The 15,294-nt window shown below is 65.0% G+C and overlaps 1 protein-coding gene across 3 annotated transcripts in view; it reads left to right on the top strand.

Annotated features, from left to right (window-relative positions):
• The window catches only part of DIS3L2 (DIS3 like 3'-5' exoribonuclease 2), a 261,768-nt gene extending 248,591 nt beyond the window's left edge, over window positions 1-13,177 (top strand). For 2 of the 3 annotated variants that reach the window (XM_016134709.2, XM_036237966.1), the window contains exons 15-21: window positions 6,396-6,579; window positions 6,892-6,978; window positions 9,861-10,008; window positions 10,329-10,459; window positions 10,635-10,739; window positions 11,996-12,097; window positions 12,673-12,825. In XM_016134709.2, coding sequence (XP_015990195.1) covers window positions 6,396-6,579; window positions 6,892-6,978; window positions 9,861-10,008; window positions 10,329-10,459; window positions 10,635-10,739; window positions 11,996-12,097; window positions 12,673-12,825 — 910 coding nt within the window. Of the gene's footprint in view, window positions 1-6,395; window positions 6,580-6,891; window positions 6,979-9,860; window positions 10,009-10,328; window positions 10,460-10,634; window positions 10,740-11,995; window positions 12,098-12,672 lie in introns of all 3 variants that reach the window. The other variant, XM_016134710.2, reaches the window with a different exon arrangement.
• Window positions 13,178-15,294: the final 2,117 nt, after the last annotated feature.

Raw genomic sequence — 15,294 nt, 5'->3', positions numbered from 1 at the left:
CTGCCTGAGCCCTCAGGACAGCTCTGAACATGGGGCCAGCGAATGTGGGGTCTAGCCCCCCACTGGCTGTGGCCCTAGCCACTGGAACTGCAGCCGCTGTAAGGAGGTGGCCCGTCCCTTCCTGCAGGAGGAGACAGTGAGCAGGGCCCTTCCCGGGGCTCCTTTAGCAGAGGGCGGCCGGACAAGCCACCTCCTCCACGCAGGCCACATGGCCACCTGCCCCCTGCGAGCTCACAGCTCAGACTCCGGTGCCTTCCCCGGACCGCCCCCTCCCCGAACGCTGGCTGGTCACATGCTCGCCCTCGGCGTCTTCCTCACATCAGCGCCTTTGCCTCTGAAAGCGCGTTCAGACCTTCTGGGTACGTAAAACAGAGATCAGAGAACGTCACAGAGGAAAACACTGGCTCTTGCTTCTTTCACCGATAAATGTGTTGAGCGTCGTCTGCGCTTGACCGCCTTCCTCGCTCTTTAATCCTTGGTTTTCTGACTCGCCTTCCCCACCCCCACTGCCCCTGGGGCTTTGCGCTCCCGCGGCCCAACCCGTGGCCTCCGCAGGCCGCTCCTCATCACCACGAGCCTGCGCTGTGGGCGCCCCCCCACCCCCCTCCCCAGCTCGCCCTCGTTCCCGCTCCTCCTGCCACCTCGCTCCTCGGCTCCCTCGGCTCCCTCTAAGCCCCCCTCATCTTCCCCCTCGTGTGCGGTGACAGGGTGACAGTCTCATCCACCCCCAGACCGTGCCTTGTGTGTCTCTGGGCCCCGGCCCGGCCCGTCTTTACCGCTCTGGCCGCGGCTGGCTGGCCCTCGCACTCTCCGGCCTTCGTCCTGACTGCGCCCGGCCTCTGGTCCCCGCGCCCCACATTCACCGGCTTCTTCCCCTTCGTGTCCAGCCCTCGTTCTGCCCCTGGGACAAGTCCAGGCCGCCTCGGGCCACCCCCGCCACGCAGCCCTGCCCTCCTCTTGATTCTTTATTTTCCAAACATGGAGATGATTTTTTTTTTCTTTTTTTTTGCCTCGCTTACACCTTTACTATGTCAGCCCTCTCCTATAAAGTGTTTCTGCCCCTTGCCATGTTTGGGAATTGATCTTGCGTTTGTGGACAGCGTCCCTTACAGGGCCGCGGGCTCCTGGAGGGCAGGCCAGGCTCTGGCCACAGCAGGGCCGGGACCCCGCGGAGGAGGACCCCCAACCCTGACTGAGCATCCCAGCAGCTGCTCAGGGGGTTGTGGGACTTGGGCGGTCACCTTTGCTTTTTGTACCTTAAGTGTCCCCAAAAGGGATAAAAACACCTCCCAGGCCTGCAGGAGGATCCGATGGGCTGCACCGAGCATGTGATATCATCCGTCACACGCCCTTACTGGCCTCTTCCCTCTCTGCACTGACCCGCAGCAGCATCTCAAAGAAAAGAATGGCTCCAGTTGGGAGGCAGGGAGGCACGTTTATTCCATTACCTTTACATGACAATGCCGGTGGCTTGTAAGTGCACACAGTGCTCTGCAGACTGAGTGAGGGGAGAGAGGACAGCGAGGACCCTCTCTCGCCTTGTCTGGGAAGGGTCCCAGTTGAGCTCTCTTCCCTGGCAGGGTTTACAGTGGTGAAAACCCCCAGCAGCAGTGCCGGGAGTCAGAGGTGTGAGTGAGGGCTGGGCGCCCGAGCAGAAAAGGGCACGGTGTCAGGGACCCGGCCCTCCCACCTCCCGGACGTGCCCCGCCCTGTGAACCCCTCGTGGCACTGCTAGTGTCCGCCCTGTGCCCAGCCCTGCCCCGGGACAGGGCAGGCAGCGTTGGGCGGGGGAGGGCCACCCACGATCAGAGGCAGTCGCAGCGGCGTGGGCTGAAGCCGTGACGGGATACAAACGGGCGCTCAGGGCGCGTAGGGAGGGCACCGTGACGCCCCGAGGACGGGACCTGGAAGAGAAAGAAGGGAGGAGAGTGGTCCAGGAACAGGCTACGGGAAGAGGGAAGAGCCGTGCAAAGCGACAGCAGCGAGGAGGAGCCCCGAGAACCCCGCGCAGCGGAAGCGGGAGGGCTGCGGCGGGGAGCTGCCACGGGACAGGAACCCCGGGAATTCCCCGGGAGGCAGAATGTCCCAAGGGCAGTGGCAGCTGCTGAATGATTTCAGGCGAGAGAGGGACCTGACCAGATTTGTATTCAAGGAAGCGCGCACCGCTGGGGGTGCAGGGAAGGGAGGGCGTGACTGGGAGGGCCGAGGACAGCCCAGACCCCGGGGTGGCGGCCACCGTCCGTCCCATCCACAGGGTGCATAATAATGTGATAATTTAGCCAGGCACTTGTATATCACATCCCTGTTTTTCAGGTGAATAAATTGAGATTCAGAGAGGCTAAGAAATTTATCTGAAATCACCCAACTAGGGGGTGGCAGAGCTGGGGTTCAAGGCAGGCTGCTGGGCAGGTAACCACTAGACCCCCTAGCGTTTCACATATAATTGTACTATTTTCCTTTAAATAACATTAACACGTTTTGAGAAGCACTATTTTAGACCAGAGTCATCTTTGCTGTGGGAGGAGTGTGTGTTCTTGTGTGTAGGGTGCTTGTGGCCTTACCTGCCATAGCAGGTGAGGGATTCTGACATTTCCAGGCTTGCTCAGCTCCTCCCTGGGATAAGAAGCGTCTCACCTTCCGTCCGCCTTGTCCAACACCTGGAGCCCAGAGCGCAGGTAGCTGGGATGCTGCGAATGAGCGCTGCCCAGCCGCGCCCTGGCCTGGCCCCCAGCTGGCCACACAGCTGTCTGTCACAGCAGAGCCCGCCCCAGACCTCCAGGGTGGTGGACCCCCAGGGGCGCTGGGCTCCAGATGCCCAGCAGGTGCCAGGCCTGGGACCGAGGCCCCATCTCTAGGGCCTGGCTTGCTGTTCTGGAAGGTGACCCCGGCTGGCGGCCATTCCCGAGCCCCTGCTTGGAGCGGCTGCCAGCCAGTCGCTGAGTTCCAGCTTGCCCACCCTCCTCCCCCGGCAGGGCCGAGTGACCTCACGCCTGTGCCGTGCAGGGAGGGGCGCTGGTGGGAGGCGCTCAGGGCCGCCCCCAGATCTAGGCGCACGTCTGGGGCCAGGGTGGCACACAGGGCTCCTGTCCCATCAGGCCAGGCCCCGGCGTGTTCGGTGGCTCTCAGAGCCACATCCTCACTACCCCGAGCAGCTGAGGCGTCGTCTGGGGTCAGGCCTGTGCGTGCATCGCTGCCCCCCAAAAGAGGAAGGAGACCAGGGCGCGGGGTGCCTGCTGCCGGGCGCAGCCACCGGAGCTCCTCCGGCTGCCGCCCTTCCACAGAGCGCCGTCCTCCCCGAGCAGCCGTCGGCCGGGCCGGCCTTGGCAAAGGGCAGGCACCATCGGAGCTGGAGCCCCTGGCCGTGGGCTGCTGCGCTGCTCGCTCCTGCTCCTGCCACGTCCCAGGTCCTGTGGAAGGAAGACGTTGGGGGCCCCCTGCTGGTCCCTCTCGGAACCGACCTTGGGGGGGGGACCTGTGGATCCTGGTGAGAGGGGCCTTTGCTGGCCCCAGACGGGAGCAGCGTCACCCGTCCGCCCTATCCCCGGCCAGCCCCGTTCTCCCTCCCGTGGTGCGGCCAGGTTCGTGGCATCTGGCTGCTGGCCGCTGGCTTTCCCGGGCCTTTCTGCTCCGTGCTGCGTGGGGACCTGGTCCCGTCGGCCCTGAGCCCCTTCTAGCCACAGAGAGCTCGACCACCAGGCCCCCTTCCTGCTTTGTCATGCTCACAGCTCCGTGGGTTCCCTCTGCCCCTCGCTCTCTCACCTGCTGGTGTGGGAGGGTTTTCAGGGCAGGCTGTGGGGACGTGGCCCCTGCAGCGTCCTCGAACACGAATGAGCGGCACTTAGGGACTCGCGCTTCCTGCTGCACCAGCTCCCAGTTTGGTGATGGGGACGTTTTTCTGGGGTGAATGTTCACTATCAGCAAACCGTCTTGGAGAGGGTCCCCGGGCCTCCCTCTCGACTCCTGTCCCCCGTGTCACGAGGGAGGGGCTGAGACACTTAGAACGGGAGCCCCCCACAGGCACCAAGGAATTTGTCCAAGGCCAGCTTCTGCGTCCAGAGCTTGGGCAGACTTTCAGGGCAAGAGCGTACTTCTCTGTCTCTCACCAGCCCCCAGGGACTTAATGGCACTGGACCGGGGCTCCAGGGAGCACAGTAGTGGAGTCACGGGAGAAGCAGCTTGACTGGGGTCTGTTGCAGCTGCCGGGGGCTCTGAACATTGGCCCCATTTTCCCCGTCTCTTCTCTCTTGCACTTGCCCTTGCTTAAGACCTTGAGAGGGGCGGCAGGGGAGCCCCTGCGGGGCTGGGAGCAGGAGCACCACTCCGCCTGGGGAGGCTGCCCAGACATTCGTTTCTTTGACCCAGGGGTGGGAGCACGGGGTTGGAGGGGAACAAACTGAAGCCCCCAGGGCCCAGCCCTGCTGCTCTGCCCTGCCCAGTGTTCCCTAACCTGCAGCCCTGCTGTAGGGCCATGCTGCCCCCTGCTGGCCACACTACCAAAACGCAGCCCAGGGTCTTCACCCAGCCTGTCCCTGGGGCTGGAGACGGGCTCCAGGAAAGAAAGAGACTGTGTGCCCTCTGCCCACGACGATTCTGGGACTGCATGCGGAGATGAGTCTAGAACTGCCTGGCACACAGTAATGTTTGTCACGTAAACAGATGAATGAATGCACCAACGAATGTATGCATCTGGGGCATCTAGGTGATGAAAGTGTGCAAAGGGTGAGGAAGGGGACGTAGGCAGCAGGGGCGAAAGTCACAGGACACCCTAGGGAGACCCCAGCCTGGCCATTTGGCATGGGAGCCAGGGAGAGGGGAGAGCGCTTCTCGTGTCTCGGGTGGACCATGGGGCAGGCACAGGGTCGGCCCTCAAATCGCGTCGTTCGTCAGTCTTCACGGCCACCCTGTGAAGCAGGCGCCGTTATTCCCATCCTACCTCTGAGAACGGAGACTCAGAAAAGGCGCACGACCCATTCAGGGTCCTCTAGCCAGGACATGTGGAGCCAGGATGCAGACCTCATCTCAGGAGGTTCGGGGTCAAGTTCAGGTGCTGGAGCTCAAGGGCTTTTCAGCGGGAGTCACATGCTCAAGGACAGATTGGGGGGCGGCGGGTAGGAAGCCCGCTTAAAAGGCTGTTGCGCCTCCCAGTGGCGAATAAAGAAGTTCTCCATTCCCCACGCTGGGCTCCCTGCAGGGTACACGGGCCAGCAGAGGCCTGAGCCTGCAGCCCTGCACCCAGGCCGTGTCCTGCCCCTCCGTGGGCCCGTCCAGTGCAGCCCCCGCAGGGAAGGGGCCGGCAGTGCAGGGCTTACAGGGAGGGCTTCTGGGAGAGACTCGTGCCCTGGGGCCAGCTTGGCGGACCAGCCCCATTGTGCCAAGGCAGGCCCAGCCTGGGGGGCGGGCTTCACCTGCTCACACACTCTCTCTCCACTGGCCGCTTTTCTTTCCGAGAGCTTGGCGAGGTGACAGGCCAGCCCCGCAGCAGCGCCCACACCTCCAGGAAGGGGAAGTTCATGCTGGGCCTCCAGCCGCTGCCAGGCCTGCCTGACCTCTCCTGCCTCCGCGGGAGCGCGGGCTTGATGTGCGGCCCAGGGTTCAGACCAAAGGCGGGAGAGCCTGCCCCAGCCGGCTTTCCCCACGCAGGGCGCCCTGGCCAGAGGCCCCTTCCCAGAGGCCTCAGCTCTGGCACGCTGTGTACGCCACTTGTCCTCCCACGGGGGCCCCAGGCGGGGGCAGCGGCTCGTGGGGCTCCTCAGTCCGGGCACACCCCCTGCGCCCTGCCACCGCTGCCCCTCCCCCGGGCCCGCCGTGTGCTTTTGTGTCCTCTGTGGGGCCGTAGCTTCCGTACTGATCACAGTCGAGTGAAGCTAAGCCAGAGCGAACCTCCCAGAGGTTGACTGTCTGGGGTTCGAACACCCCAAAAGCACCTTTGCTTTATCCCAAGATGCGCGATTTCAGGTTTGCTGAGTCCCCTCCTTGTCCTCGGAAACTCACCTCCCTGGGGCACAGGTCTGCGCTCACCTTCCACACACCCCAGGGAGGCACGTTGTTTCCTCACAGCTGGGGGTGTCCCCAAATGATCTGGGGGGCTAGTCACCCAACAGACACCTTTACCGAACACCTCTGGGTCAGGCAGGGCGCCGAGCCCTGGGGCTGCAGCGGGGAGTCTGCCCTGTCGGGGGGAGGGGTGCGCGGGCGGCAGGGCACGAGCTGACAGCAGAAGCGGAGTTCGCAGACTGATCAGCAGATGAGGGGCGCGGGGCGAGCAACAGGGGGAACAAGGTAGGTTGCGCGGTGGGCGGGCATCTCCAGTCTGAGCCGAGGGCGAAGAGAGCCAGCCAGCAGGGAGCTCAGGGACCAGAGGGCAGCGGGCCCTGACCTGGCGGCGCCCCCCGCAGGCTCGTGGAGGAGTTCATGCTCCTGGCCAACATGGCGGTGGCCCACAAGATCTACCGCGCCTTCCCCGAGCGGGCCGTGCTGCGCCGGCACCCCCCGCCCCAGACCAAGATGCTCAGTGACCTGCAGGAATTCTGCGACCAGATGGGGCTGCCCATGGACTTCAGCTCTGCTGGCGCCCTCAACGTGAGTGCGGGGAGCTGGGGTGGGGGCAGGGAGAGGCCCTGTTTGGGGGAGAGGAAGGAGGCCTGGACGTGGGGCCCTGTGTCCCTTCCCCGTTAGCCAGGACTCCTGCATAGAGAGAGAGGAGGCCCTGTGGAGAAGGCCCCCAAGTCACCAGGGCCCCAGCCGTGGGCAGAGGACCCGTGGCCAGGGCTGGGCTGGGCTGGGCTGGGGCCCAGAGGCTTCTAGCAGGGCCTGGGGTCAGATGCTCAGCGGGTGACAAGGCCCCACAGCCTTCCCCAAGCCTGACTGCATGTCATGTGGCTTTGCTTCCAGAAAAGCCTGACCAAACTCTTTGGCAATGACGAGTATTCACTGGCCCGGAAGGAGGTGCTCACCAACATGTGCTCCCGGCCCATGCAGGTGAGGATGCCCACCCCCCACCCAGGAGCACTTGTGGCCTCTGCACATGCAGGGGACCTCAGGGGAGGGGGAGGAGGATGCCCCACACAACAGCGAGGGCAGGTGGGTCCTGGGCCCCTGAGCCCAGTCTGCTGCCTCCTGCCCAGACCTGCCCGCCTCACCTGCCCCAGGACGGCTCGTCTGCCTGTTTGAGGGTCCAGGTCGAGCCACACTGCCCCGTGCATGGCCTCTGGGGCTTTTGTTTCCTGGCAGAAGGCAGGGAGCCACCACAGGGCATGCACAAGGCTTCTGTGCTCTGTCCACACGGACCAGACCAGCTTGGGGAAGGGAATGGGGGGCCAGTCAGCAACTCGTGGCCAGATGGGGACACTGGAGGGGAGAGTGTCTCCTGGAGCAGCCTGCCCCGGGGAGCCCTCCGCAGTTTGTGGGTGCCAGGCACAGACATCTTTCTCTAGCGAGGAAAGGAGTCAGGCCATGGCCTGTGTCTGCAGGCAGTGTGATGGGCCGGCAGCCTGGGAGGCAGACAATGGCTTGCCTCAGGCAGTCTCTCTGCCATCTGAGGCTGACCTTCAACCCCTGCAGGCCCGAGCATCTTGGGAAGGAGCCAATCCCGTGGGCTGTCAGGCCAGATGCTGATGGAGCTAGCTCTGGGCTGCAACCCGGCCGGTGGGTAGGGGGACAGTGACAAATCACTTTTCAGGAGTTTGGTCACTCAGCAGGTTCATCCTGTTCATAAGAACCAGACAGCCTCATCTGGCCACAGCCGATTTATTCTCTGTCTCCGATCGCTGTGCCAGGGATAGAGCCATCAGGGCCTGTTTCGGTCTGGCTGCCTATACCCTGTCCTGGGCCCCAGTGTCTGCCCCCCGCCAAGCACTTTAAAGCACCTCACATGGGGGGGTTGCCTGTGGCCACCGGGCTTGACACCACACTGCTCCACCCCAGTTGCTCCTGGGTCCCAAGAACTGCTTCCTGGCCGTGCCATGTGGGGCCACCATTCCCTGCCCCTAGGAGCCGTCCACCCCCAAGTCACACCAGCCCTGCAGCTCCAGGGCAAGGGGCCCTCGCCTGAGTCACCTAGAGCCTGAGAAGGACCAGACTTCTCCTGGCCTTGCCCACCGCTGACCCGCAGGCCAGGCTTTGCCATGGGATCTGATGGCAGGGTCTGACCAGAGTCTAGTGCCCATGCTCTCTCAGCCCTAGGAGCTGGGGCAGGGACAGGGGAGCAGGCAGGGGGAGTGGCAGTGAGCATGGACGTTTTAGTGAGCTGCTGAAACAGGACACCAGGGCTGTCCCAGGGATGGCTGGTCACTGTGGGAAAGCCACAGTCCCCACCCATCCCACCCTGCCCAGAGACACCTTCCCCAGCCAGGAAGGGAGCCAGGGCCCTCTGTCCTCCTCACCCCAGTTCGTCTGCAGAACTGGGCCACCGCCGAGAACAAAGCCCGAACGTGGCTCAGAATGGAGGCAACTCCCACCTCCCCCAGTGACTTGCCCCGGACATAACCCAGGGCCCAGCAGGAGCTGGGAGGGAAGCAGAGTTGGGGAGCTGAGCAGGTCACCACCAGCTGTGCCCTGGATTCCAGGCCTCTAGACACAGTAACTGGAGCCGGCTGGCCGTTTGGCCGCGTGCACAGAAGGGTGTGAGGTTTTGAGACGTGAGCAAGCAGCCAGGGAGCGAGCGCGTGAGCCCTCAGGCCCCGGCTCTCAGGACTCCCCACGGGGAACCTGTTCACTTGCTCCCAGGCAGCAGCATGTCCTGGATTCCCCGCCCCGAGAGGTCACGACACAGGGCAGGCAGCGTCAGGGCCTGTGGCCAAGGCTCCCAGGAAACAGGCGTGCTCCGGCCGAGGCTGTTCACTGGCCCCCCAGAGCAGCTTGGCGCCTCGCCTTGCACCGCAGTCACAACTCCCGCCCTGCGGAAGGGACTTCTGGTCAGAACTCTGCATCTTAGCCCCAGGACAGGTCAACAGGGGCAGGAAGGGCTGAGACTGGCAGGCTGGCAGTCCGTTGCCTCTCTTGGCTGGCACGAGGTGGAGTATTGGGGGCACAGAGGTGCCGGGTGCACGCGTGGCTTTCAGCAGGGCAGAGGTCAGGGACCAAGGGCATGAGGTCGGCTCACTGCCGGAGAGGAAGAGCCCACTGCCCGTTTTGCTCGGAGCGGCGGGTGCCTTGGGGCTTCTCTCTGCTCCATTCTGGCCACGTGGTGGATTTCGTGTCCTCGCAGAGTCCGGCAGCCTCTTCAGCTTCTGCTTGTGCCTCCACAGGACGAACTCTACAGCCCCGGTCCAGCAGGGCCACGAGCTTCCTTCTCCCGTCCCAGAGTGGCCGCCCCAGCCCCTTCTTAGGAGGGAGCTGACCAGACACAACCCCTCCCCCGCCTTGTCCCTGACAGGGACAACAGCGACAGACTGCAGGGGGGAGAAGCTCCTCCCCAGTGCCCTCAGGCCAGCAGGTGGTCTGTCCCCCCTCCCCAGGGCTGAGGGAGGAGGCCCTCCTGCATCCCGTGGGCTCCCAGTGCCAGCCTGTCCTTGGCAGGGACGGGGGGGGGGGGGGGGGGGCACTCTCAGGGCCTTCTAGCCTGTCGTCAGGGCTGCCAGGGTGAGGGGGTCTGAACGGCCCAGGGCGGAGCCTGCCTTTGCCTTCAGCAGGAGAGGAGCATGGGCACCCCGCAGCCTCAACCAGCCTCACGGCGGTCCCATGGGACCCCTGGCCGCCTCAGGCCTGCTCGGCTTTGCTCAGGTGGCTGTAGCCTGGCAAGTCAGCCTGCGCCAAGGCTGCCCCGCACGAGGCTGAGTCTCATAGCCTGGCAGAGCAAACCCGGCCCCAGCCAGGCCTGGCCGGGCTCTGAAACGCTATGTACCCCCCACCCCCACCCCCAGATGGCGCAGTACTTCTGCTCGGGGGTCCTGCAGGACCAGGAGCAGTTCCGACACTACGCGCTCAACGTGCCGCTCTACACGCACTTCACCTCTCCCATCCGCCGCTTCGCAGACATCATGGTGCACCGGCTCCTGGCCGCCGCGCTCGGTAAGGCGCCCCGCTGGGGAGCAGTGCGGGCCTGTGCCCAGCGAGTGGGCGCCCGGCAGCCAGGGCCACACTGCTGTGGCTGTGGAGGCCCCCAGGGGCGAGCAGCCCGCACAGCAGGGAGCCCGGGCCCGAACCTCTCCCCCATGCCAGGGGAAGCTGCATTAGGGCTCATGACAAGCCCAGGCGAAGGCTGGGGCCCGCCGCTCTCGGCCCTGGCGCCGGGCAGCAGGAGGCCTTGGCCCTGCACCGTGCCTGGGCCAGGGCACCGTGCCGTCCACCGCCCAGCACCCGCCAGCGGCCCCCCACCGTGCTCCCCCCAGGGTACAAGGAGCCGCCCGGCGTGGAGCCCGACGCCTTGCAGAAGCAGGCCGACCACTGCAACGACCGGCGCATGGCGTCCAAGCGCGTGCAGGAGCTCAGCGCCAGCCTCTTCTTCGCCGTCCTGGTCAAGGTGAGGCCACCGCCCTGGCGCCCCGCCCCTCCCCGCCGCCCCACCTCCTCGCCCCGCCCCTCCGCCCCCACCTCCTCTCCTGAGCACCTGCTCACAAGGAGCCTTCAGTGGCAGGGGCGAGCCCGGGGGGTGCCCTCTCCCGTGGCCACGCCTTGGCTGGAGCCCTGCCCTTCAGGAGACTGGTCCCCTGGAGTCAGAAGCCATGGTGCTGGGCGTCCTGAACCAAGCCTTCGACGTGCTGGTGCTGCGCTACGGGGTGCAGAAGCGCATCTACTGTAACGTGAGTGCGCCGCCGCCCCCCTCCCCCCCCCACACACACACCGAGCTGCATCCCCGCGCGCTCTGCCGCCACCTGCCTGCTCCACTCCTTCTGCTGGGGTCTCCTTCGCACTTCTCTGGCATCCAGTGGGCAGGAGCTTAGGCCGAGGACTCTGCTGTCCCTGTCCTCACTGGGGGTCCCAAGCTGTGGGGATGGCGGTGCACTGTGCTCCTCGCTCAGCTGTGGGCCTTGCTGGGACACGGTGGCAGAGAGTGTGGAGGCCCAGACCTTGCTCCCCTCTCCACCCAGCACCAGGCCCACCCAGCAGGCCCTGCAGAGAGACCGAACTGTGCCCGCCTGGGATGGGGGATGCAGGCCCAGGGTCAGGCTCGGGCCTCTTCTCCAAGGACCCAGGCACCCGGAGAACAGGCCCCTCCCTAACCAGTACAGGACAGCAGGGTACGCAGGCTTTGCGAGACTCGATTATGGGAACACGGGAGGAGGAAAGACCAGAAAGGATGGTCCATGGCCACTCTGGAAATGACGTCCCCTAGAGAAGAGGAGGAGACCAGGCTTTGCCTTGGGTCCTGGCCCTGGTGGCTGTTTATTCCGGGCTTTTTTCGGAGGTACTTGGTGCCTGTCTAAGGCCACCTGAGGGACCCGTTTCAGCTGACCTTGTGGTTAGCAGGTCACCACCTAGCCCCCAACGCTGGCTTTGGGTTTCCCGATATCTAAAGCACTTCGGGGAGTGCAGGGCCCAGCACGACACTCATAAAGCGGAGTAAAGCAGAGAGACAGCACGCAGCCTGGCTGAAGTCAGGCAGGGCCTGCCTCGGCCTGAGGTTCTCAAGTTCACTGAGCAGCAAGGAAGTTCAGGTCTAGGTCATCTCTGCAGACAGCCCAGCCGTCAGTCTGCGCCAACAGACCCAGCGCCAGCAGGGGGCGGCAGCCCTCCAGCCTCAGCCGCCTGAGCCACCAACGGCCCACCTCCTCCTCCTAGAGGCACACACAGGCCGGGCCGGGCCGTGGGCCTAGCTGTTAGCCTGGTGCCGCCCCAGCTGAAGATGGCCTTGCAGGGCTGGGGATAGTCCCCCCACCCCCAAAAGTCAAGCGGCCAGCTGCTGGACAGGGCAGCAGGGCAGGTGGCACTCCCTAGAGGCTAGTCGCAGGTGGGCCAAGGCAGGGGGCTGCTTCCAGGCATTAGGGCCTTGCAGGGTCAAAGTCAGGAGGCGACGGCCAGAGCCCAGGGCCTGAGATCCCGGTGTGTGCACCCCCAGGCCCTGCCCCTGCGGTCCCACCACTTCCAGAAGGTGGGCAAGAAGCCAGAGCTCATGCTCGTCTGGGAGCCGGAGACGCTGGAGCAGGAGCCGGTGCAGCAGGTCAGAACCGGGCTGGGGCCGCTCTCCCGGAGCACCACTGCGTCCCCGGCCAACGCGGCGAGCCCGCCTCCTGCCTCCCGGGCTACCCTCTGCATGCTGTCCCCCAGCCCCGGTCGCTCAGGCCCCCGGGTGGGCCGGCACCAGCTCACCCACACCGCCTCCTATAGGCCTTTCTGGCACCAGCTTCCCTCCCCTGGGGACTCCCACTGTGGGGGGTGGCTGGGGGCTCTGCCTGTTTCTCTAAAGCTGGGTTCTTAGATTTTGGGGTCCTTTTGGGAATATGATAAAAGCTATGGAGCTTCTTCCCTAGAAATTCTATATAACAGTGTTTACCTACTGTATGCTCAAAGGCTGGCCCAGACTCAGCTGTCCCCTGACACCAAGTGCTGGCCCCAGACCGGCCGCCGAGATCCCGGGGCCTCAGTACTTGAGTGGGCTCAGCTCTCAGACAGAGCGAGTGGTTCCAGGGCCCCAGCTGGGCAGATGGTGGCAGAGCTGGCCCCGTTCCCTCCAGTCCCCTGGGCGGCCCCTCGAGAATCACCCATGTCACCGTGCTGGGCTCTGCTCTGTCACAGGTCATCACCATCTTCAGCCTGGTGGAGGTGGTGCTGCGGGCAGAAACTGCAGCCCTCAAGTACAGTGCCATCCTGAAGCATCCGGGCACCGAGGGCCTCCCGGGCCCACAGGACAGAGAGGGGCGTGACCGCGAGGACGAGCAGGAGGACTGAGGCCGCCAGCCCAGCCCCACCCCCCACCTGTCCCACCTGCGCTGGCTTTTAGGAATAGGACCTTTTGACACCAAAGGGGATTTTTAATTTGGTTTTTAACAACTCAGGGTTTTGTTTTTATTTTTTCATTCTATTTTATTTTTGCAGCTCAGTTTTTAAATGAACTGGAGGGGAAGAGAGTGGGACTGGATGGAAGGCCGAGGCCTGGCCAGCGCTTACCTGAGCAGAGTAGTACCCGGTCCTCCTGGGAGGCCAGCCCCGCTCCTACCAGGCCACCCACTGCCTTCCCCTCGCCAGGAAAGGAGGTTTTCAGCAAATCAGTGTCATGGAATAAAATCAAGTGTGAAGTGCAGTCTGGTGTGCAGGGCTCGCTGGGAGGTGGGGGCGGTGTGCGGGGCATGTGGTGGCAGCCTGCCGCTGGGGCTGCTGACCTGAGTCAGGCTCCGCCCCGTACAGCCGAGCTGGGGTCACCACCCTCTGGAACCTTCCATCGGCTCCAGGATGATCCGCAGAGCTGGCCACATGGCAGATTGATGCCAGTGCCTCGTTCTCGCTGATTAGAAATGTAATCAGTATGCAAGACAGCAGGCCCACCCGTCACCCTGCCGCTCACGTCCCCGCCCCCACCACGTCCTCTTCCCGCCAGCCCCACTTGGCCTCCGGAGACGGGGCGTGGGTCCGGCGGCACCCCCTCCCCTGTTCCTAGGCCAGAGCGCCGAGTGGCCCTGTTCACTTCCTTCGGTTCAAGCCGGTGCCTCGGCCCCATCAGGCCCAGTCCTGCACCCCGACGGCATCCAGGGAGCACGGGGAGAGAGGGAGGCCGGGGGTGAGAAGGGCCCTCACACTGGCCTTCCTGACCAGGGAGGGGAAATGAGCTCCTGGTGGCCCAGCCTGGCCCAGTCACCTGTCCGGCATCCGCGGATCCCACCGCCCTCAGGCATGCTGGGACAGCAGGTGGGCCACGGCTCCACGCTTGCTCCGGCTGGCCTGACCTCGGCCTGCACCCCTGCGCCACCACCCTGGGGAGCCATGGGTCAGCTTCCCCGAGAGCCGCTGGGAGCTAGAGTGGAAACCGTGCAGATCACAACCTGGGCCCCACGCCATTCCCGGGGGTGTTGTTACCGTAGCTCATGTGACCCGGCTGCAGTGAGTTTCCTTCGGAGAAAGACTCAGCGCAGCACGCCGTGAGAGGGCCTCGCGGTGACCCCTCGCGGTGACCGGTGGCGGCCCGGGCATGGCTGCCTTTGTCTGCCGTCAGCGGGCCACGGTTGCTCGTCCGCCCAGCACTGGCCGGGGTGCCAGAGGGGAGCAAAGGACACCTCCTCGGACCCGCCCCAGTCCCTCCCTCCTCCGACACCTCTGTCAGCCTTCAGTCCGACCCCGCCCCTGCCAAGCTGACCCAGGGGTCCCCATCCCCTTTCTGCCACTGTCCCGAGAGCCTTCTCCTAGAGCCAAGTATCTGGAAGGGAAGAGAGGTGAGCATCTGATGGTTTGGCGTTGGATGAGGAGGTTTCCGGGGGCTTCCCTGGCCGGGGTAGCCGGCTGGTGAGAGCCCAGGGGTGCGACGTCCCAGTCCTGTCCCCGTCCCCTCAACTACTCCACCCTCTGGGGAGGAGTGGCCCGCTTCTCTGGTGCTGTCCCCCAGGGCCTGGGGCTGGGGCTCCCTCCTGAGCAGTGTGGAGCCAGACCAGTCATCCGTCCCCTGCCCAGACGTGCCGCCCCCCCCCCACCCGACGCCATAGAGGAGTGGCCGGCTTGGTGAGCAGGGTGGATCTTTGCAGCCAGACTTGCTTGGGAGGCAGTGCGGGCCTTGCCCTGATGCCACCTAGAGCCACAGGGGCCACAGCGGCTCCACCCCACCGGAGTAGACAGTGCATCCAGAAAGGAGGCAGGTCTCCCGCCAAGGAGACGCAGCCGAGCCCAGGGCTCAGAGACCCGCCCTCACGCCCCCGCCTCCTGTGGGCCAGCTCCGCGCACTCCGGCTGCGTCCCCCGGCTGCGTCCCCCGTCTGCACCCGCGCGCCCTGCAGCGTCGGCTCCGTCCGCGTGCAGGGCGTGGGCGGGACACACGTCCATGGGTCCAGTAAGAAAGACGGCCCCTCTGCGGCCCCACGCTCAGGGCGCTGTTGGCAGAGGCGAGAAGACACAGAGCCTCGTCTGGAAGGCAGGAAGCGGCAGCCGTTCCCCGCGCGCCAGCGCCGCCGCAGCCCCGGCCGCAGAGCGAGGCCGCCTTCCTCAGCGGGCTTTCCCTCGGGGCCTCGACGCGCTTTGACCTCTGTTCTTTCAACCCAGTGAGTGCCCACGGTGTAGCAGCGTGCTCGGAGCTGATGGCCGGGAGGGCGGTGCCACATGATCGGTGTGGCAGGTAGTGGTGATGGGTGAACGGTAAAGGAGGGGAGGGAGGCCACGTGCGGGCAGAGGCCCACGGGCACAGCCTGGTGGCTGCGGCAGGAGTGCGCGTGGTCAGCGG

The sequence above is a fragment of the Rousettus aegyptiacus genome, unplaced genomic scaffold, assembly GCF_014176215.1.
Source record: "Rousettus aegyptiacus isolate mRouAeg1 unplaced genomic scaffold, mRouAeg1.p scaffold_m13_p_2, whole genome shotgun sequence".
Taxonomy (NCBI): Eukaryota; Metazoa; Chordata; class Mammalia; order Chiroptera; family Pteropodidae; genus Rousettus; species Rousettus aegyptiacus.
Note: the sequence above shows the minus strand (reverse complement) of the source record. Positions and strands in the feature narration are given on the sequence as shown.